Source organism: Ochotona princeps, chromosome 4 (genome assembly GCF_030435755.1).
Source record: "Ochotona princeps isolate mOchPri1 chromosome 4, mOchPri1.hap1, whole genome shotgun sequence".
Lineage (NCBI taxonomy): Eukaryota > Metazoa > Chordata > Mammalia > Lagomorpha > Ochotonidae > Ochotona > Ochotona princeps.
In genome coordinates this window covers 56,772,002-56,795,531 of record NC_080835.1, presented here as the reverse complement: position 1 = coordinate 56,795,531, position 23,530 = coordinate 56,772,002, and the positions used below count along the sequence as shown (strand labels likewise).

The 23,530-nt window shown below is 41.7% G+C and overlaps 1 protein-coding gene across 1 annotated transcript in view; it reads left to right on the top strand.

Moving 5' to 3' along the window:
• INTS4 (integrator complex subunit 4) overlaps positions 1-23,530 on the top strand; it is a 96,012-nt gene that overhangs the window by 37,552 nt on the left and 34,930 nt on the right. Inside the window, exons 9-11 of the mRNA XM_004589854.4 lie at positions 4,027-4,098; positions 7,151-7,325; positions 18,463-18,668. Coding sequence (XP_004589911.2) covers positions 4,027-4,098; positions 7,151-7,325; positions 18,463-18,668 — 453 coding nt within the window. The remainder of the gene's footprint in view (positions 1-4,026; positions 4,099-7,150; positions 7,326-18,462; positions 18,669-23,530) is intronic.

Here is a 23,530-nt window from a genome sequence, read left to right as displayed (position 1 = left end):
TGAGAAACTACCGATACTAATAGTTGTGACTCATTTTTAGGAACACCAGAATATTTTTTCCTTCCTTCTTTCCACCCCTCCCCTCCCTCCCCTCCCCTCCCCTCCCCTCCCTCCCCTCCCCTCCCCTCCCTCCCCTCCCCTCCTGTCCCCTCCCCTCCCTCCCTCCCCTCCCCTCCCTCCCTCCCCTCCCCTCCCCTCCCTCCCTTCCCCTCCTGTCCCCTCCCCTCCCTCCCTCCCCTCCCCTCCCCTCCCCTTCCCTTCCCTCTCACTCTCTCACTCTCTCACTCTCTCTTTCTCTCTTTCTCTCTTGCTTTGTCTATAATAACTGAGGTATAGATGCAGTAGTTACGGTTGGACCAGGCTGAATTCAGGAGCCTGAAATTCTACTGAGGCTCTTACGTAAGTGGTGGAGTCCTAGATACTTGGGCCATCTTCTGCTGCTGTCCCAGGCATGTCATCAGGGATATGAAGTGTGCAGCTGGAACTCCAGCCCGTGTTCCAATAAAGCATGAAGTTGGGCTATCATTGCTGTGCCATAGAGCTGGCTGCCTGAATTTCTTAATATAAAAATAAGAACTGATTTTCCTGTGGAGAAGTGGTCTCAGAACCAGATAAAAATTTCAAGAACAATCCTATTTGAGCTATTAGCTAAATGAGAGAGCTAGGTCTAGAGAAAAGAAGCAGAGTGGCTGTCACTCGCTAAGCACCTTTGGGATCCTGCACGGATTGCTTATGGTTCAGCTGTGGGGACAGGTTGAACATATGAGGCCCACAAAATCAGTTGATCTGGCCTTGCCAAAAAATTGCAGGTGGGACTCAAACTTCAATAAATTTATAATTGTGTAATTTTTGGCTTAATAATTTTGTATGTCCTGTGACTGATGTTATAAATATTCTAGTGGTTCTTGGTAGAGAAAAGATTCTCTGCCCTGAACATGAAGGTCCTTTACATGCATTTTATCATTTACTCTTCACAATCACCCTACAGATTGGATGCTATAACCCCCTTCTTCCAGATGGGAAAATTGAGGCTCTGAGACTTTACATTATGTTGTTCAACAGATACAAATGTTTGGAGTGGGATTTAATCCAAATCTACTTTAACCTGATATTTTCCTCCTGTGTTGGCTTTCTGGATTCGTATCACATTTGTAAAACAAAGTTTTAACATTGTGGGGACATAGCTGTCATTAAAAAAAAAGATTAGTGTATTTATTGAAAGTGAAAGTAAGAGTGAGAGAGTGAGAGTTGGATGTCTTTCACCTGCTTATTCACCACTACAGCCTCCTCCCCCGCAACACACACATTGGTCCTGAGAACTCAGGGCTGAACCAAACTGGATCCAAGAGCTGGGAACTTTATCAGAGCCCCCAACATCCATTACAGGAGCCCAAACAGTTGGGCTATTCTTTGCTGCTTTTTCTTGCTATTGGCATGGAGTTGGATAGGAATCGGAGCAGCCAGGACAAGAACTGATGACCATGTGGGATGCTGGTATCTTAGCCCATGGGCCTTACCCACTACAGCACGATGCTGTTCCCACTGTAACTGTCTATAGTAGGGAAATTGTTGGTCTGATACATGGTTATTTTATGTCTACATTACCTTAGCCATGTTACTTGGTCTTAATGGGGTTCTAATGTCTGTTACATTTACCTTATAGTGTTGTCATGATGCTCAAGTGAGCTACTGTCTATGAAAAAAGCTCTGTACTATTTGAAGTAGAGGGAGTATAATAAACATAGAAGTGTGTCAGTTAAGTTGCCTTTTGGGATGCCTGCATCCTATATCAGAGTGCCAGATTGTAGTCCTGGAAGCTCTACTTCTGATTCAGCATTTCTGCTCATGCATCCTGGGGAGTTAGCAGATGATGGCTCAAGTGTTTCCACCCATATGGGAAACATTGATTGCACTTCACCCTCTTGAATTTATCCTGGTCCACCACCGGCTATTGTGGGTGTTTGTGGGGCAAACCACCGGATAGGAGGCTAATGTCCTCACCTCGCATGCCTATAATCTCACATTGGTGCCTGTTCGTATCCCGGTTGCTTCACTTCCCATCCAGCTCCCTGCTTGTGACCTGGGAAAGCAGTCAAGGACAGCCTAAAGCCTTGGGACCCTGTACCCCTGTGGACGATTCAGAAAAGGCTCCTGGCTTTGGATTGGTTCAGCTCCGGCCGTTGTGGCCACTTGAGGAATGGAGCAATGCATGGAAGCTGTTTCTGCCTCTGTCTCCTTCTCTCTGCAAATCTGACTTTCCAATTAAAAAAAAAAGGATAAATCTTAAAAAAATACAAAGTGTGTGATGATACTTCCCACTGTGTCTTCCTGCCCTGCCTTGTTCTACCTTCTCTCCTCCTCTTTTTCTTGCTTTGAACCTCCACTTAATAAAGAATTGAACAAGCAGCAAGTAGTAAGTGGAAAATCCACTGTTCTTCCTGAGTATAGATAAGGGCTATGACCAGTAATCAAATCTCAAAATGTCAATTTCACTAATGTACATTTCATATATATGAGGAAGGTCTTGGCTCATGGCTTCAGATTGGCTCAGCTCTGGCTGTTGCAGTGAAGTGCTGCAAATTTTATAGGTGATTATGTTTTATTCAAAAGTTGCTAGTAATCTAATCTAGTAATAATACTCACTGATAAGACTTATGAATCACTCCCATATATTAGATACACATGTAGTTACATGGGCACATATGTAAGTACTCATATACACATGTTTTTATAAATAATAAAAAAAAAGGTTTATGTTTATTTGAAAGGTAGGGTTACATAGAGAGAGAAGGTGAGACAGAGAGATCTTCCATCCGCTGGTTCAGTTCCAAGTGACCTCAAAGGCTGGAGTTGGGCCAGTCCTAAGCCCGGGCCAGGAGCTTCTTCCAGGTCTTCCACATGGATGCAGGTACCCAAGGCTTTGTTCCATCTTTGCTTGCTTTCTGAAGCACTTTAGTAGAGAGCTGGAGCAGAGGTGGAGCAGCTAGGACTTGAGTCAGTGCCAGCACTGCAGGTGGAGAATTAACCTACTATGCCATGGCACTGGCCCCTGCAAAAAATTTTAATCCTTTTATACTCTTTGAGTGAGAGATTATTACTCATTATATGTATAACAAAACTGATGTTTAGAAAAATGGTGAAATTTTTACATGGCTACATGGATGCTAAGTAACAGGTCAGGACTTCAAATTTCATTATTCTGGTGCTCAGGTAGTCTGTCCCTGGTGAGGGTCTGATGACATTGCGAGAGTGGTTGGGTAGTAATTGCCCTGCTCTTTACTGTTCCTTTGGTGCAAGCTAAAACATAAAACTGCTCTGCTCTGGCTCTGGTAGACAAATCTGTGATCAGATGATTTGTGCGTGAGCTTTAGACTACATGTCTAGCAAATCAACAGTAATGTGTTCTCAAAATAGTACAGTCCTGGTCTTCAGAAAAATTAATAGACAGAGACAGGCAATTAGTGAATAGCAAAACAAGGTCCTTCTAGGGAAGACTGCAACCATCAAAGGTGTCTTGGAGGGAGTGATTTCTGAGCTGAGTTTTGGTGTGAGGAATGTGGTGTGACAACACACACAAGCTAATGATGAAAGCCATGTTCAAGAACTTAAAATGATAAGACTTGAGACTTAAATCCGTCTAGCGTAAAATGTGAAGTGTTCCTTCTCAGTTTCAGGATGGCTTAACCATTTTCAAATATAGGTTATATCAGAAAGTTGGAAATTTCAAGTTATTTTTTAAAACACATTTATTTATTTTATGTGAAAGGCAGAGTTACACAGAGAAGGAAAGACAGAAAGAGCACACAAGATCTCCCATCCACTGGTTCACTCTGCCAATGGCTGCAACAGTCGGAGCTGGAACAATCCTCAGCCAGGTGCCTGGAGCTGCTTCCCGGTCTCCCCTGTTTATGTAGTGGCCCAAAGACTGGAACCATGCTTAAATTAATTTTACACATAATAGTTTATAAAATTGTATTTTTGTGTCAATTTTAAAATAACAAAGCTTTGGAATTTTTATTTTCACAGGGCTCTATGGAGCAAGTCAGTTCTCACTTTTTGGAGCAGACCCTTGACAAGAAGCTGATGTCAGATCTGAGGGTAACTTGAATTCTTTGTTTATTTGCACTGTGTTTCTTTCATTTCTTCTTCTTCTTTTTTTGTAGTAGATGCACAATATTTTATTTAAAACAATGTAAAAACATTGAAAGGCATATGTCCATTATTTAACAAACATATTATTTAATTAACAAATGTGTGTTATTTAGATAACATGAATAGTAATTGTATGGAACCTGTGAATTCTTGAAAGTGTGCTAAACACTTCCAGAGAACTAAATACTTATCCTGGGCCCGGCGGCGTGGCCTAGCAGCTAAAATCCTTGCCTTAAACACCCCGAGATCCCATATGGGCGCTGGTTCTAATCCCGGCAGCTCCACTTCCCATCCAGCTCCCTGCTTGTGGCCTGGGAGGGCGGTCGAGGACAGCCCAAACCTTTGGGACCCTGCACCCGCATGGGAGACCCGGAGGAGGTTCCTGGTTCCCGGCTTTGGATTGGCATGCACCGGCCCGTTGCGGTTCACTTGGGGAGTGAAACAATGGATGGAAGATCTTCCTCTCTGTTTCTCCTCCTCTCTGTATATCCGGCTTTCCAATAATAATAAATCTTTCAAAAAAAAAAAAAAAGAACTAAATACTTATCCCTTTTCAGCTCTAATACAAATAATGGTTGATTTGATGAAAAATTTTCAGAAGGCTTTATAATTATTCAACATCATCAACTTAGATTCAGTCTAATTCAACAAGTTAAAGTTCTGTCCAAGATATTCCTAACACTTGACCCTTCTATAGGAATTTCACAAATATTAACAAAACTGTCTTCCTTCTTTGCCTCTGAGTGTTTGAGTATTGCTGTGCTGGTGGCTTATATCCACTATGGATATTGATTCTAGACCAGCCCAACGGGCCTCAAGCATTGAAGGCTTGAAATAATTTTTTGACATCATTGGACATTCTTTTTTCCCTGCCACATCTTGATCCATACAGTGTAAATGTCCTTGTAGAATCCGGGAAAGAGGTGGTTCTGCAGGTGCCAAATTGCTGCTGGGATCTGCAGGGAATTTGGAGTACCCCAGAAGCTGCTACTGGTGCTTCGAATTCCTACACCCAGGCCGTGGAAAGCAGTAGTTGGGGGTTGAAATTCTGTTGGTTCAAGTAGGAGCTAAAGGCAAAGATTTCACTGTTGTGCTTTCCCACTGGAACTGCTGTGCTGGGTTTCTTAGCCCACATCAGTGTAGCTATATGCTGAGTTGTGTAGGTGTTAGTTAACAGCCCTTGCATTCAATAAATTAATGTAAGCTAAGACTACTATTTTTTAGTAACTTGATGAAAATTATAAACTGCTTTATAAAAATTTATTTTCTTATAATAAAACAGGTTGAAACAGGTTGGTATAAGCAAGATACAAGATTAACTTTCTAGTGCCCGCCGCGGTAGCATAGCTGCTAAAGTCCTTGCCACACACACCCAGGATCCCATATGGTCATCGGTTCTAATTCCGGTGGCCCCACTTCCCATCCAGCTCCCTGCTTGTGGCCTGGGAAAGAGTCGAGGACAGCCGAATGCCTTGGGACCCTGCATCCATGTGGGAGACCCAGAGGCTGCTCTGGGCTCCTGGCTTTGGATTGGCTCAGCTCGCTCAGCTCCAGCTGTTGTGGCCACTTGGGGAGTGAATCAACAGAGTGATGATCTTCCTTTCTGTCTCTCCTCCTCACTGTATATCTGACTTTCCAGTTAAAAAACTTCTTTAACAGCAACAACAAAAGATTTATCTTTTGGTATTAGACACAAAAAGTTCTGGACTCATGAGGTGTTATGACATATTAGGAGTTCTTTTCAATAGCAATTGTAGTGCAAGAGTAAGTGAATCAAATACAAGGCCGGAGAAATCAGTTTACTTCTATTATCAATACCCTGGCGCACCAACTTTGGCAATTTTGTTGTATTTTTCTAGTCCATTTTCTTGTACATTGTTAAAACAGTGAGTCACTATATGAAGATTAACACTATGTCAGGGGACTTGTTTCATTATTGCTAATTTAATAAATATCATTTTACAGATTGTATATTCTGTTAAGTAAACTTGCTGTCTCCTTTTAGCATTTTCAGTATATTAAATATCTCCTGATTTTCTGCCGTTGTATATCACACAAATATTTGTACATGTTACATCTTTGTTGTCATTATTTCATCTGACATTTTTAGGAATGCTGTTACAGTTGATATTTGTGCTTTTGAAGCATTGTTATATGTCTTAGGGATATTTGCTTTGATTTGTGTTTGATGTTTAATTTGGTTGGTATTATGAAAACATAGAGAATTGTTTGTGGTGAATGGTGCAATTGATGGGTAATGCCAGGGTTTCCAAGGCACATTGTAAGGTGTATGTGACCCATGTTCTCGTAGGGTTAGCTGATGTGTCTCGTCGTCACTGAGATGTCAGCCCTGCGTGATAAATTCACACGGAGATTCATGAAAATGTGATAAATGGTGGTGGACTGCATTTTCATTCATTTATAATGAAAACTAATAGTTGAGTGGACTAAACACTTGCCTTGCTCACTGTTGTATTCCTTGTTAAGCAGTCTGTGTGATAAGTGGATTTTCTAGGTTATTTGTAATAATTGGTTAAAATGTTACATTGTTGCTAAAGAGAACAGTCTTATACTTCTAGCTGAGACAATTTACATTCTTGAGCCAGTATAATGGTTGGGCACTAGCACTGTGCTTCTCTGCCTTTCCGCTTTCTGTGCTGTGGCAAACATAACCACCTGTCTGACAACAGCTGTAATTATCTTCATCCTCTGAAATTTGGTTGCAGCCAGTTATTAGCAGACCTTTGAACATTGTATTCAATATTCAACTTCACTTGTAAATGCAATTTGGATTTTTCTGCTCCGCAGTGTTGAGTAATTTTTATAAAAATTTTTTATAAAACTTTTAACTTAAATTTATTTATTTATTTATTTATTTTTTTTTTTTTGTGAGCTCTCAGGAGATCAGTTTGATTTGCAGTCTTCCTAGATTCTTAGGATACACCTTATCATCCTTCTGTGAGTCTCCTGAGATTCGTGATTGTTGTGTTCCCTACAGAGGAAGCGTACTGCGCATGAGCGGGCCAAAGAACTTTACAGCTCAGGAGAGTTTTCCAGTGGCAGGAAGTGGGGGGACGATGCACCCAAGGAGGAAGTGGACACTGGGGCGGTGAACCTGATCGAGTCAGGAGCTTGTGGAGCATTTGTTCATGGGCTGGAAGATGAGATGTATGGTAAGTATGCATGTGTCATAGTAATCGTAGCCGTTCACTGAATGACTGCTCTGTGTCAGGATTGTATGAGGTAATATACATATATTGTGTTCTTTTGTCCTGAAAATGTGCAATAGGTATTTTGGTTTTTATTTTACAAACAAAAGAGGCTGAGGTGCAGGTTCAGACCATGGGCTTTGAGTTCATTCAGTGTGTTAGCATTTCAGCATTTCAATTAAATAAGAGTAATAAGTGTCTTTCTGAATTAGCAGAATTAATGAGATGTGTGCATGTATGTGATGAATCACTTGATACAATATATGAATTATATATACTAAGCACTTATTTATTGGTAGTAAACACTGCTGTTGATACCCACAATAATTTGTTCTTAGTCACTTAGCTGGTAAGATAGAAACAAGATTTAAACTCAGTAAGACTGACCACAAAATCTTTATATGACTTCATTGAAATCATTTCTTTATTATTAAAAAACGTTTTCAGGGCAGGTATTTTGTCTTAGTGGTGAGGATACTCCCATCCCATAGCTGTGCCTGGATTCCATTACTGACTGCGCTGCTAGCTTGTGTCCTCCTTGTCCGTATGTTTTCTGGTTTTTTTTTTTTTTTTTTTTTAGTTTGACCTTTGTTTAATTGAAAGGCAGGCAATAGAGAGGGACAGAGACAGAGAAAAATAGACTATTATCTGTACATTCACTCCCTAGGTGCCACAATAGTTGGTGCCCGGCTAAGCTTAAGCCAGGTGCCAGGAACTCTCTGGGTCCCCCATGTGGGTATAGAGGAGTGCTTGTACCGTTCTTCACTGCTGGATCAGAAACAGTATTTTTTTTTTTTTAAGATTTATTATTATTGGAAAGCCGGATATACAGAGAGGAGGAGAGACAGAGAGGAAGATCTTCCATCTGATGTTTCACTCCCCAAGTGAGCCGCAACGGGCCGGTGCATGTCGATCCGAAGCCAGGAACCAGGAACCTCCTCCGGGTCTCCCACACGGGCTGCAGGGTCCCAAAGGTTTGGGTCGTCCTCGACTGCTTTCCCAGGCCACAAGCAGGGAGCTGGATGGGAAGTGGAGCTGCCGGGATTAGAACCGGCGCCCATATGGGATCCCGGGGCGTTCAAGGCGAGGACTTTAGCCACTAGGCCACGCTGCTGGGCCCCAGAAACAGTATTGAACCTATACTTCAGTATGGAATCTGGCATTACAGCTGGTAGCTTAACCAGCTGTACCATAATGTTGGACCATGGGTTGGTTTTGCTTGATTTTTTTTCTCCTTATTGTGGACTATATTGTTTTCTTGGCATGCCTGATAATTTTTATTTGTATTTTATTATTAAGCATTTGTTTTGTAGACAGACATAAAAAGGGAAAGATGTAGGCACAGAGAAGACATTCATGTACTAGCTTGTTCCACACATGCCTGTGATAACTAAGGATCTTTTTTTTTAAAATAATATATTTTATTGTATTGTTGTTGACAATCTTTACATAGTTAATTACAGTTAAAAAAAAGGTTCAGGGGGTATAGGGAAGTGGGTAATACTATTATGTCCATATTGTTTCCATCATGTATCTGAGGTAAAGGGGGATATTGAGGGAGAAGCCCCACCTGGTTTCCCGCCCACCCTAAGTCCCGAATGTGGGGCATGCTCTGAGATATTTGCTCAAGTGGTTTTAATAGTTCTCCAGTTATGAATCGCTGCCAGTTTCGGTCAATGAGGTCGTCCACTGATTGATATGGTCCATCGTAAAGTCTCCGTTTGCCCCAGATTTCGCTGCCAACATATAGTTGAGATGAATGATTGACCTGTTCTGTCTTCTGTCTTTTCTTGGTTAGAGTTCTGAGTCCAGCAGTTCGATTGGGGAGATCTCCAAAGAAACTTTGAGGTATTCCCAGACCAGATTCTTGTATGTTCTAGCAAGCACAGGGCCCGGCACAGTCCATCACCATGATCAGCTGGTGGTTTCAGTTGCTGGGTTGGTTCTGTTTTCGGTCCCGAGTTGCACTGGAACCAATGGGTGTTGCAGTCCAGTCTGGCTCTGCCCAGCCCATACTCGGCCCTTACATCAACCAGTGGGAGCTGCAGCCTAGTCGGGGCGACCCACAATAACCCCCATCAGGCCCACACCCTACCCTGGTTTGCCAGTATGTGTAGCAGTAGACCAGTCTGTCCCCCATCCCATTTGGCTCCTGTACTTGTCAATGTGTATTAAAGCTTAGTTCCATCTAACCAACTCAATCATCCAGCCCTCACGGATGTTGTTGAATGCCTTTCTGCCTAGCCACCCCAGCCCCCAGCCTAGTTTTCATGCCCTCCCACGGGAATAGTGACCCAAGAAGGGGGAACCCACTTTTTCCCTCCCAGGTCTCTCTCGATCCCGGTTTATGCACTCTTTTTTTTTTTTTAAAGATTTATTCAGTTTATTACAAAGTCAGATATACAGAGAGGAGGAGAGACAGAGAGGAAGATCTTCCGTCCGATGATTCACTCCCCATGTGAGCCGCAACGGGCCGATACACGCCGATCCGAAGCCGGGAACCAGGAACCCCCCCCGGGTCTCCCACACGGGTGCAGTGTCCCAATGCATTGGGCCGTCCTCAACTGCCTTCCCAGGCCACAAGCAGGGAGCTGGATGGAAGTGGAGCTGCCGGGATTAGAACCGGCGCCCATATGGGATCCCGGCGCGTTCGGGGCGAGGACTTTAGCCGCTAGGCCACTATGCCGGGCCCGGTTTATGCACTCTTTAGGTGGTTCTGTGATTTGACTTGACAGAATTAGTCCCCAGTGCCAGCTTCTGCCAGCTGATGCTGTGGCTAAGCCTAAACATCCCTCTCCCACTCTAATTTGTGCTTGCACCAGCAGCATAAATTTATGCTTGCACCTGGCTTTTCCCTGATCTAGGCCACATGCAGCGCACAGGTGTTGGCAGCCCTGCCTTGTCTGGTTTGCCCCCATCCCAGCTCACACTCTCCAGTGGGAGTAGCTGTCCGGTGAGGGGACCAGCCCCTTAATCCCCCTGCCAGCTCTGTCCCATCCCTTCCTGGATCTCACGTGTGCTGGTTGGGTGCTGCAGTCACATCCAGTACAGGATCTTGATAGTCTGGATCTTCCGTTTGGCTTAGCACTCGAATCTGGTGCCTCCAGGGTGCAAGTTAGCAGGAAGCTAAAATCAGAAACAGATCTGGAACCTGGACACAGGCAATTCGATATGAGTATCCCAAGCACTGTCTTCACTGATTGACAAATGCCTGGCCCTGGCCTGGCGATTTTCAGTTGGATGCTACATGTTATGAATTCCACATTATTGGACATTGGACATTGTTTCTTGTTGTTGTACATATTCTTGAGCATTTGCTAAGGTACATTTTGCTCAGGTCTTATTTGTTTAAGTTTTATTAATCAAGGCCATAACTGCATTTAGTATAGGGCTTATTTTTTTCCATTATTAAAGCAAAGCTCTGGATAAACTATTACAAGACTTTCTGTGAACTCTGGGGATTGTCTCCTCTTGTCCTTTTGGGTTATTCTTTACCAGGTCTCAAGTTTATTCACAGATCAAAACTCAGCTGAAGACCTTTGCCAGTCTTGGTGGTTTTCTGTCTAGCCACATTAGTCTCCCAGATTTTCAGCTCTGTTAGCTCAGCTCAGGGAAATGTGTGACCTTGAAATTCTTTAAGCACTAAACTTTTGTAATGATGAAATGAGTTTATATCCTATCTTTATATTTATATCCTATCTTCCAGGGATTTCTGTCCTTCTTTGCTTTAGATTCAGGGTCTGGAATATTGTTTCACATATATTCCTGTATGCTTTTGGTCATTGAAAAACTATATATGACAGTGATCCCAAAAGATTATATCAGAGTTGAAAAATTCCTATCAGTTAATGAAGTCATGGGTTGTTGAAGGCAAAAAACAGGCCATGTGACCAAATCTCAAATATTCTGGGCAGACAGAGAATTCTTCAGGAAGCAAACTTCCTGCTGAGATTGCGGGCCGCCTTGCTAGTGAAGGAAGCATGTCTTGGAGGTGTGAGGCATCCTCACCATCTTCCTTTTTTTTTTTTTTTATTAATTATGTTGCATTATGTGACACAGTTTCATAGGCTCTGGGATTCCCCCAACCCCTTCCTGTGCCCTTCCCCCATGGTGGATTCCTCCACCTTGCTGCATTACCACAGTTCATATTCAGTTGAGATTCTTTCTTTGCAAACATATATCAAGCATAGAGTGCAGCATCTTATTGTCCAGATAAATTCAATGATTTCTTGGGGAGACCATCTCTGGTCTGAAGGTAGAGCTGGCAGAATATCACCCCGATCAATTAAAAGCCCCAACACAACATCAACAATTTATAACATTATAGAATTAATTGACATGGTATTGAGTAATCAATATGTTAAAAAATGCAAGTTCTTAACCACATCCTGTGACTACTTCATTGACATTTCAATTTGAATTTATATACAGAACTGGCTGCTATACACATTAAAATGGCTATAGGGTACTATTCATGTCTCATGTCTATTTTCATTTTAGTATTTAGCAGTTTATAGTGTTGAACATAATTTTGCTAAACTTGGCAGCTTTTAGGATAGTCTAAACTGGCTTATAACTCTAACAAGACATATGTCAACAGTTGAGGTGCAGAACAGTTTTAGGAGGGGTGTGCAGAGAAATCTTCAATACCCTAATGAGGAGTAACTATTCTTTGTGTTCTACCTAGTAAGGTATATGTGAATCCACGCTGACCGTTTCCTGTCTGGTTCTAAGCTTTCCTTGTGTGTGTGTGTGTGTGTATGTGTTTTAAGATTTATTTATTTTTATTACAAAGTCAGATATATAGAGGAGGAGAGACAGAGAGGAAGATCTTCCGTCTCATGATTCACTCCCCAGGTGAGCTGCAACGGGCCGGTGCTGCGCCAATCCGAAGCCAGGAACCAGGAATCTCTTCCGGGTCTCCCACGTGGGTGCAGGGTCCCAAATCTTTGGACCGTCCTCGACTGCTTTCCCAGGCCACAAGCTGGGAGCTGGATGGGAAGTGGAGCTGCCGGGATTAGAACCGGCGCCCATATGGGATCCCGGGGCTTTTAAGGCGAGGACTTTAGCCGCTAGGCCACGCTGCTGGGCCCTAAGCTTTCCTTGTTGTTCTCTATCTATTCTAAATTTTTTTGTTTGCTTTTTTTTGGGGGGGGGGGCTTTTAGTGATTGTGGCCTAAACGTATCTGAGTACAAGCTAAGTTCTGTTAGATTCCTTTTCTAGTTAGATCCCTTTTTTAGTTCAGTCTTTTTCTTTACTGGTATTGGTCACTATAACTCATGTTTACTTATCCTTTGCTTGGAGTCTGGTGGTTGTTTCCCAAATTCCTTGTAATCTAAGAGTAATTTATATGCTATTGTTTCATTAACTAGTAATTTTTGCTTGCCTTGCAAAAATCATGGTAAGTTGCCCAGTAAAACTCAATAAGGTGTGTGGATTGGTTCATCTCGCCTTTGCATCCCCTGTGTCCTAATGCTTCTGGGTGTGGTCGTCACACCTCGAGTCCCGGTCCCCACTAGAAGGACCCCCGAGAATTCGTGTGTCAATGTCATAACATAATGTGTTACTCTGCTGTTTGTGGTGATGCTGATACATATGTTTGATAGTGATATTGACTTTATTGACTTATGTATTTACTATAGGAGAACTATAATTTATTCATTTATTTATTTTAGAGAGAGAGAAAAAAAGAGCTCCTGTCTGCTGGTTTGCTAGCCAGATGTCCTCAGTTAATGGACTGAGCCAGATTGAAGCCAGGGAGCAGGAACTCAACCAGGTCTCCCATACTGGTGGTGAGAACTCGGTTTCATGAGCCATCACCTGCTACTTGCAGGGGTCTTTGTTAGTAGAAAGCAGGGAATCAGGATCTGGGACTGATATTGAGTCCAGGGACTGATACTGAATACAGAAATTTTTAACTCTAGGCTAAATGCCCTCTCTAGCATGATTTCAAGTGTATTCTGTCTACTTTAAAAAAAAAGCTTATTTTAAAACAGTGTGCCATTTTATGCAAGTAGCAGCCTAATGCGTTCTATAATTTGACTCTAGATTTCATTCATAGGCTATAGTAAGTGACACGACAGTGAAATCATCTTATTGATGTATTTCTCAGACTGTGTCTGTATTCGTGACACATGATTACATTTTGCATCTGTCTTGTCATGGTAGGAAAATGCTGGGCTTGTTTACTCCTTATAATCAAGTTCTGTAAAGTTCTAGTGATACTATGCTGTCTATGTCACATAGATTACAAAAGGTCAGTGTGGTTTTTTTTTTAAGATTTATTTATTTTTATTACAAAGTTAGATATACAGAGAGAGGAGGAGAGACAGAGAGGAAGATCTTCCGTCTGATGATTCACCCCCCAAGTGAGCTGCAACGGGCCGGTGTGCGCCGATCCAATGCCGGGAACCGGGAACCTCTTCCAGGTCTCCCGTGCGGGTGCAGGGTCCCAAAGCTTTGGGCCATCCTCGACTGCTTTCCCAGGCCACAAGCAGGGAGCTGGATGGGAAGTGGAGCTGCCGGGATTAGAACCGGCGCCCATATGGGATCCCGGCGCGTTCAAGGTGAGGACTTAAGCTGCTAGGCCACGCCGCCGGGCCCATGAGGTCAGTGTTTTTACACGGCTTAACTACAACCTCCTCGTAGTCAGGGTAGCAAGGCATGAGAAAAAGAACAGGGATTATTTCGAGTTTTAGAATAAATTTTTGTCACACAGGATGAAAATCCTGGTCATTGATAAAATTACTTCAGGATAGAATTTATTAGAATGGCAAGAATACTATTTGGAAAAAGGTTTTTAATTAAGGATTGGCATAAGTTATCCAGTTATCTCTATGAAGTTCCATGTACAATCTTCCTGTAGTGTTTCAGGAATATTTGTCCTGGAACTGTAGATGCTGAAATCCTTCCTATAAAACATGTGCACAGCATCCTGTAAACTTTCAATCATTCTAGAGTCTCTTAATATCTAAATATAGTAGCACATGATATATAAAGAGTTGTTATACTGAATCATTTAGGAAATAATTAATTACTAGAAAAGCAAGTCCATGCATGTTCAGCAAAGATAATTTTTTTCCATTTTTTAATGGAAGGTTAGTTGAAGCTATGGATGTGGAACCACTGGATACTGTAACTAATGTATACATTAGTTGAAGCTATGCTTTAGTGGTACACAGCACATTGTGTGATGACCACAGTTCAGAACAGTATATTCATATTCTATGAAGAATCTAATAACAGTATCATAGGCTGTAAACATAAAAGAGAAGGAAACGGAAATGCTAATTGCTTGATTTCATCCGTTTGCATGTTTTATGTGTTGAAATATTAAACTCTACCCTGTAAAAATGTATAAGAGTTGTGTATAAATTAAAAAGAAAATGAGTTTAAAGCAACTCTGCTTTTTTTTTTTAATCTGTGACCTGCAAACATGAGCTACATTTTAAATTTCAGTAGGTAATAAGAAAATCCAGTTATTAAAACCCGTTTACTCTAGATAAGTAATGGAAACCAATTGAATTTTGTTTCTGTCATTTTTTGCTTTGACTAGTTTCTACACTGAATTTTATCACTGTTAATACTTATGCAGTTTAGTTGCACGATTTTCATCTTTTTAGGATGAGTTAAAATCCCTGACATTTGATTAAAATAGCTGAAGTTTGGAAAGTGATAAGATCTTTTTTAGGCATCAGGTATGAGAGATGGAAAGACAAAAAGATACATATTAATCTGTAGCTGGTTCACTTCCCAAATGCACACAGCAGGTAAAGCTGCGAGCCAGAGAATCAATCCAGATCTCCCACGTTAGTGGAGGGAGCCTTCCTTGCTGGGTTCTGCGTTACCTGGAAGCTGGATCCGCAGCCTGCTACCCTGCTGTGCTGTTCAGGTGTCTTCACCCGTCATGGTGACTCACCTAAGCACGCTCCCGCACATGCTTTTACTGTTCTCAGTCCTCCAAGTTCTCCTTCTCTTTGGGAGTTTGTGTATTCAGTTTTTCTGCGTAGAAAGGGCTATTCTTGTTTTTGGACTAGTAACTACTGTAGGTATTAACTGGTGGTTCACTTGTTTCAGAAAGCTGTCTATGTATGGTCCTGTTAACTGAGCTACGTGCTATTTTGCCTTATTATTTTTTTTATTCACTGTGGTTTTCCATGGTAACATTCCTTACTTTGTAATGCTATTAATTTTTCTTGTTTGTAAGTATTAAATTACAGCCTTGTTCTTTTTTTATCTTTGTATATCCTAAGAACAAAGCCAGTGAGTCCCTAAGCCAGGATATGATTATGCATGTGTAGGTGCTGCTGATCTGCCTGTATTTGCTCTGTCTCTTGGATCCTGGGCCCTCTTACGGAGTTATAAATCTTCAACATTTCAGAAAGTCCTAAAGCAAATTTTGATTTACTTGCATGCCACCAGGCTATAAAACAGGAGAATAAAATAAAAGATTTGCAAGTTTTGGTAGGAATTCCGTCAACTCAGATTACAGCAGAAGTTCCCTTTTGATTTGCTTCATGGGCTTGCATGTGTGTGTCAATGTGGTGCAATGGATAAAGCCCCAGTAAGAAGAGCCAGTAATTAGCATGCTTGGGTTCATCTCTGACTTACTTAATGATCATTAGGAATTCCATGCTTAAATTTTATTAGTTTGAAGTGGAAAAAATCTTTCCTTTCTCATGAAAAGGAAGAATTCATAAACACCAAGAATAATGTGAATCATCTCCCTTTAATGTAATAACTATTTTGAATATATCTTAAAAACTTAGAAAAAAGCTAAGCATATTTGTGAGTCTTAAACATGATTTTAATTAAGTTTTTAAATTTTAAAATAAGCTATATATTTTGTTGTAGGGTCGTTTGGGGGTCATTGAAACAAAACAGTCCACTTTTGTGAGCATTGTCTGTCTTGTACTTGTTTCTCATTTGTGTGTCCCGCTTAGTACAGGCCCTAGCATTAGAGTTTTAGTGTTCAGGAAGTATTTGTTGGTCAACAACTGAAGAGCTTCCTGGGCTTGGTGACTTAAAATTACATGTTGTGAGTGTACATAAAGAGCTAGATGTTTTAAAGGAGCTTGTAAAACCCAAACCTGTGCCCTAGCTATTGTTTATTGAGCTTTTAACATAGACCAAGTGGAATGCTATATGCTTTTGCCTGTGTTAGCTTATTGAGTCCTAACAACTCAGTAAGGAAATGGCTGTTCTCTAGTTAACAGGTGAGAATTGTGGGGCCAAGAAGTTAAGTTACTTATTTAAGATGACCTTCCAAATTAATGGAGGAATCATTCTCCACCATTTGCTCTGAGACCTTTGCTGTATAACACGTAACCTTAACCATTTATGATAATATCTTAGAATTAGCAGGCCTGGGTCTGCTTTCACTCTGAGGCAGAGTGATTTGCTCTGCCTGATTAACTCATGTTTCCAGTTCACAGATTTTTGCTCTCACTCTGAAGCAAGTTAATTAAATCACTACGTTGGATCTTATCTCTAAAATGAAAATAATATCTAGATAATTTTAATTTATTAGCTATTTATTTTTAAATGGTTGACACGCTGTAGTTTATGTATTTGTTTTTAAAATATTTTATTTTATTTTATTTTGAAAGGCAGATATACAGAGAGAAGGAGAGACAGAAAGATCCTCCATCCGCTGTTTCACTCCCCAAGTGGCTGCAGCAGCCAGAGATGAGCTAATCCAAAGCCAGGAGACAGGAGCGTCCTCTGGGTGTCTCATGTGGGTATAGGGTCCCAAGTCTTTGGGCCATACTCTACTGTTTTTCCAAGTGTAGCCGGGAGCTGGAAGGGAAGTGTAGCAGCCGGGACACGAACTGGCGCCCATTTGTGATCCCGATGTATGCAAGGTGAAGATTTAGCCTTAGGCCAGTTATTTTAATTTTAACAGTGATAATAGAGGCCAGCACAGTAGGTAAAGCTGCCTCGCCTACATGCCATATGGAGTCTGGTTTGTGTTCCAGCTGTTTCAGTTACGTTGCAGCTCCCTGCTGATGGACTGGGAAAGCAGTAGAGGATGGCCCTTCCACCCATGTGGGAAGCCGGTGAAGCCTGGGTTTTGACTCATGGGTTTGGCCTGGCCAAGACAAGGTCATTGTTGCTATCTAGAGATATGATTCAGGCACATTCCCTGTTTGTCTCTCCCTCTTCTTCTATAACATTGACTCCTAAATGCAGGCATTAATTAATTTAATAAAACTTAAAAATGAATAACTGAATGTTGAGATAAGACAGCATAGTTTTGAAGACATTCAATTCATACTGACAGATATGTGACTTGATCACATGTATGTAGTGTCAGGTTTAAACCTTGGTTCTTACAATCCTGTTGAAATAAGCTGGACCCAGAAAGACAAATGCCACATGTTGTTTATGTAATTCAAGCTTTAAAAACATAGAGAAAAAGAAATATCTGTATGTATCAGTACTGCTGCAAATATGGTTTTGTAAGACTTTGTTTTATGTGTTTGTCAAGTGAGTGATTAGGAAGGTCATACTACTGTAGTTTTAATGATTGTGATTACTTTAAAAATTACTGTTTATGAGTTAAATAGTCTTTTTCCATTTAGTTATTGTTTATAGTCATTGTCTAATATCTTTTTTGTTTTTACTTGTTAAACATTCCTTTTTCTGTAATGTAAATTTAAAATAGGTTATTTCAAAAGCTGAAAAAGAGAAATGAAGGAAGGAAGACTAGCAGGAGGAAGGGAATATCATCATATTCTTAGAAGTGAATCTACAGATCACATTGAATGTGTTGAAAGCTGTTTAAAATAATAAACAAATAAATAAAGGAAAATGCTATTTGAAAATAGAGAAGTAAACCTTAGATTGTCAACAACAACACAATAAAATAGATTATAAAAAAAAAAAAAAAGAAGTAAACCTTAGTCTTTACACACCCTAGTCCATGTCTCGGATCACTGTGAAGTGGTAACTCAGTGGGTGACATGTAGGAGCCCACCAGGGAATGTTTATTGAGAGGATTGGAGACTGGAAGACAGACTGAGTGAGAAGGAGTCCATGATGGATTACTCCTGTGGCCTCTCACCTGATTGGTGATTCTGTTTGTCCCTTTTCCATTAGAGGTCCGCATTGCTGCGGTGGAGGCACTCTGCATGCTGGCCCAGTCCTCACCTGCTTTTGCTGAGAAGTGCCTTGATTTCCTGGTTGACATGTTTAATGATGAAATTGAGGAAGTACGCCTGCAATCTATACATACCATGAGAAAAATTTCCAACAATATCACTCTCCGAGAAGATCAGCTTGACACTGTCCTGGCTGTGTTAGAGGTGAGTGTTTCCAAGTTGTTACTTATTTCTTTGTCCGATACCTGCTGAGTGTCCTCCCAGACCCCTGCCGTTATTCTTTAATTTTATTTTCTTTAATTTAATTTAATTTAATTTATTTTTTAAGATTTATCTATTTTGATTGGAAAGTCTGATTTAGAGAGAGGAGACACAGAGAGGAAAATGTTCTATCCTCTGGTTCACTCCCCAGGTGGCTACAACGGCCAGAACCGAGCTGATCCGAGGCCAGGAGCCAAGAGCTTCTTCCGGGTCTCCCATGTGGGTGCAGGGTCCCAAGTCTTTGGCCCATCATCTGCTGCTTTCCTAGGCCACAAGCAGGGAGCTGAAATAGAAGTGGAGCTGGGGTGTGAACCAGCATTCATATGGGATCCCAGCGCATGCAAGGCATGGACTTTAGCCAATAGGCTACCTTGCCCACCTGTCCTTTTAATGCGAGTTATTATGCTAGGCCTTGGTGGTACAACAGTGTATTTAACAGTTCAGTTCTATCTTCTCATTATACTGCTCCTCCAAGATGGAGGAAGCTCGTTGGTGAACAGGAAATTTGAGTAAACTTGCTATTGCTATGATTAAGTCATGATTAAGTCAGAATTTTATAGGAGGGGGAGATATAGAGAGATCTTCCATCTTCTGTTTCATTCCCCAAATGGCTGCTATGACCAGAGCTGTGCTGGTTTAAAGCTAGAAGCTAGGAGCTTCTTCCTGGTCTTTTACGTGGTTTGCAGGGGCTCAAGGACTTAGGCTATCCACTGCTGGTTTTCCCAGGTCGTTAGCAGAGAGCTGGATTGGAAGTGCAGCAGCTGGGCCATGAACCTACACCCATATAGGATGTTGGTACTGCAGGCAGGATTACCTTGCTTTGCCACCACATGAGCACCCTATCACAGACTTCTGTTACCTACTTCAGAAAGCATATGCATTTCCTAATCATTTTTCTTTCATTTGTTCATTTCATTTGTGCATATCTGTCACTTTTCTCTTAGCTGATTTTTGCTTCTTCCCAGTCTGTATCAGGCAAGATATTGAAGAAGCCTGCCCTATTGCCATTGCCTAGCAGTGTGTGTGCTAAATGCTGCGCTCCATTTTTCCATTGAACCCCTAGTGTAAGCCCTTGTAGAGTTGTAATTCTCTGTGCTCTAAGACTCTGAGCTTCTCCAAGGAAACAAAATTCTGGTTCTTTTCACTGATGTTTATACCCAGTACCTTGCAGTGTCTGACACAATTAGGTGCTCGGTAAATGTTCACCATGTGGCTGTGTCCCAGAGTAGGATTTCATGCACTGAATTGCTCACAGAGCCAGAAGTATGCTGTTTGTGAACACTTTCGCATGTAGCCCACAAAGGATGTTATACAAAGTCTTTAACATGGAATTCTGTTCAAGTATTTTGAATTCCAGAAACTCATTGTGTCTGAGCTGCTCCTCAGCTCTGCTCCTTATTACTCCCTCGTGCTTACTGTGTGACTGAGCTTCACTGCTGACGCTTTGAGCTTGCTGACACTTCCAGCCTTTTGTGGCTGCTCTGTTGTGATATCCTGCCTAGAGAAATCCATTTATCTGAAAAGCACCACTGGAAATACAGTGGTGTCAAAATAGCGGCTTCAGAAGGCAGGGAGCCTGCCCCAGAGCAAGACAGATAAACAGAATTCTTTCAGCTAGTATATCATTTGGAGAAGATAAATTGTGATAGAAATGTGGAGAATTTCAGTGTATTGAAGGGAATGGTAAAGGCTTTCTCCAGAGATAATATGTGAGTTGCATGATGAATGACAAAATAAGCTGGCTGTATCAAGATTGGGGGAGGGAATTTCAAGGAAAGGCAGCAGGAGCTATTGCAAAGACTGTATGATACAAAGTATGTCTTGGTGTGTTTGCATAACAGAGTAAGAAGACTAATATAGATAATGCTGCAGGAGGAATGTAGAAAGGTGATGTGAGCTGAAGGCTGAGAGCTGTGTTAGGAGGGAGCAGGTGAAGACCATGCAGGCCATTGTAAGATGTCTGAATTTTATTCTAAGCCCTGTAGAAAACCTTTGGAGGAGTTTTGTGGTAAGAGGGACAGGTTGATTTGCCCTCTTGCTTCATTTCTCAGAAAGATTCTCTATTTCTCATCCCTTCAATTTAATGCGTATTAGTGAGTTACAGGACCATGGATCTCTACTTTGCACATTTTATCTATTACAGCAGAATTTGTATATTTTTCTTACTTCTTGGATGAGATTATGAACTCCTCGGGAAAGCCTCAGTGGTGCTTGCTCTTCACTGTATTCCTTTCATGGTTTAATGTGATGATTTACATGTAGTATGTGCATAAGAAATATTTTTAAACATTTATTTATTATTATTGGAATGCAGATTTCTATTTACTCCTGAAATGGTTGTCATAGCTGGATCTGAGGAAATCTGAAGCCTCCTTTGTGTGTCCCACACAGATGAATGCAGGGTCTCAAGGCTTTGGGTCGTCCTCTGCTACTTTCCCAGGCCACAGCAGGGAGCTGGGTGGGAAATGGAGTAGCCGGAGTAACTGGTTTCATGTGGGAGTCTGGCGTTTGCTGATCGACGATTAGCCAATTGAACCATTGTGCCAGCCCCTTGCGAAACATTTCTTAGCCCTGGTCGTTTTTTGCCATTTGGGAGTGAACCATTTGGGATGGAGCCCTCTCTCCATCTCTACCTATCTTTCTATAAGTCTGCTTTTGAAATAAATAATAATAAATTTAAAAAATTAAAATAAAGCATATTACATGATTCTGTTCATGTGACATTTTCGAAACAAAAAAACTGAAGCAGAAAAAAAAATTGTGGTTGCCAGAGGCTGGGGCAGGGGAGGGCTACAGAGAATTGTAGGACGATGAAGGGATCCAGAGCTTGATGACCCGAGGAAGCTGTGACATTCGTAGGAATGCACTCCAAACAGACTGAGGTTTAGAGAGTGTATTCATGTATCAGGAAGCCTTGCTTTTTAAAAAAGATTTTATTTTTCTAGAAAGTAAAGTTAGAGGTATTCCATTCACTGCTTCACTGTGCAAATGGCCGCAATGACTGACCAAGCCAAATCAAGAGCCTGAAATTCCATCTGGGTTTCCCACATGGTTGGGAGGGGCCTGAATGCTTGGTTCATTCCATCCTCTGCTGGAGTCCAACTACATTAGTAGGGAGCTGGATCAGGGAGCAGCTAAGGCTTGAATGGATGTTCTAATCTGAGGTGTTGGTAGAGCAAGTGGTAGGTTAACCCACCACATCACAAAGGCAGCCCAAGAAAATCAGACTTTATTTCTTTTTCTTTTTTAAAAAAGATTCATTTATTTTTATTGGAAAGAGTTTGCGGAGAGAAGGAGAAACAGAACGATCATTTTTCATCTGCTGGTTTACTCCCCAAGTGGCCGTGACGATTGGACCCGAGCTGATTCAAAGCAAGGAGCTAAGAGCTTCCTCTAGGCCCTAGAAAACTTTTTTTGAAAGTCCGGTTTCCTACACCCACATGACAGACCCAGAAGAAGCTCCTGGCTCCAGGTTTCAGATTGGCTCAGCTCTTTACGGCTACTTGGGGAGTGGACCAGCAAATGGAAGATCTTTCTATCTCCTTCTCTCTGTAAATCAATCCATTAAAAATAAATAAATAAATCTTAGGCCTGGCGGCATGGCCCAGCAGCTAAAGTCCTCGCCTTGAAAGCCCACGATCCCATATGGGCGCCGGTTCTAATCCTGGCAGCTCCACTTCCCATCCAGCTCCCTGCTTGTGGCCTGGGAAAGCAGTCGAGGACGGCCCAATGCATTGGGACCCTGTACCCGCGTGGGAGACCCGGAAGAGGTTCCTGGCTCCTGGTTCCGTATCGGCGCGCACCGGCCCATTGCGGCTCACTTGGGGAGTGAATCATTGGACGGAAGATCTTCCTCTCTGTATATCTGACTTTGTAATAAAATAAATAAATATTTCAAATAAATAAATAAATAAATCTGTAAAACATCAAAAAACCAAAATGTTTTCTGTATCCCATTTCTTACTGTAAAGAATCAACGTTCCCAAGAGAAGTGACTGATTTCAGATTTATGGTGGAAATAGAACAAGATACGCTTGTTTTATAGAAAGCAAATAGTCGGGGCCCGGCGGCGTGGCCTAGTGGCTAAAGTCCTCGCCTTGCACCTGCGTGGGAGACCTGGAAGAGGTTCCTGGTTCCCGGCATCGGATTGGCGCGCACCAGCCCGTTGCGGCTCACTTGGGGAGTGAAACATCGGGTGGAAGATCTTCCCCTCTGTCTCTCCTCCTCTCTGTATATCCGGCTTTCCAATAATAATAAAAAATCTTAAAAAAAAAAACAAAGAAAGAAAGCAAATAGTCACTTTTGTAGATGTCTACAATCCTAATAAAAAGACCCAGATGCAAATAATCTCTGAGTGTCCAAAGTTTTCATATGAGTAAATGGAAATATGTCCATATATAGAGACGCAAATACACACACACATTTGTAACTTGACCTTTGAAAGAAATAAATCTTTTTTTCCTTTTAAAGACTGAATTCACGGAACAGATATTTTGCCTGTTGGTTGAAATCCTGTGTATGATGTCTGTCTCATATCAGAGCATCTAGGTTCTTGCTGATACAGAGGGCATAGAAAGCAGTGCAGACAACTGGGAGTCTGCCAAGCCCGAGAAGACCCGGCCTGGTTTGCTGACTCCCAGCCCTCAGCCCAGATGTTTGAGGCATTTGGGGAGCGAATTGGTGAATGAAAACTTTTTTCCTCTCTGTCTTTTAAATTGAAATCAACGTGATCAGTACTCAAAGTGTAACTACTGTCACAGGACATAAAGAGGAGAAACTGCAAAAAAAATAAAAAGTGAGATGAA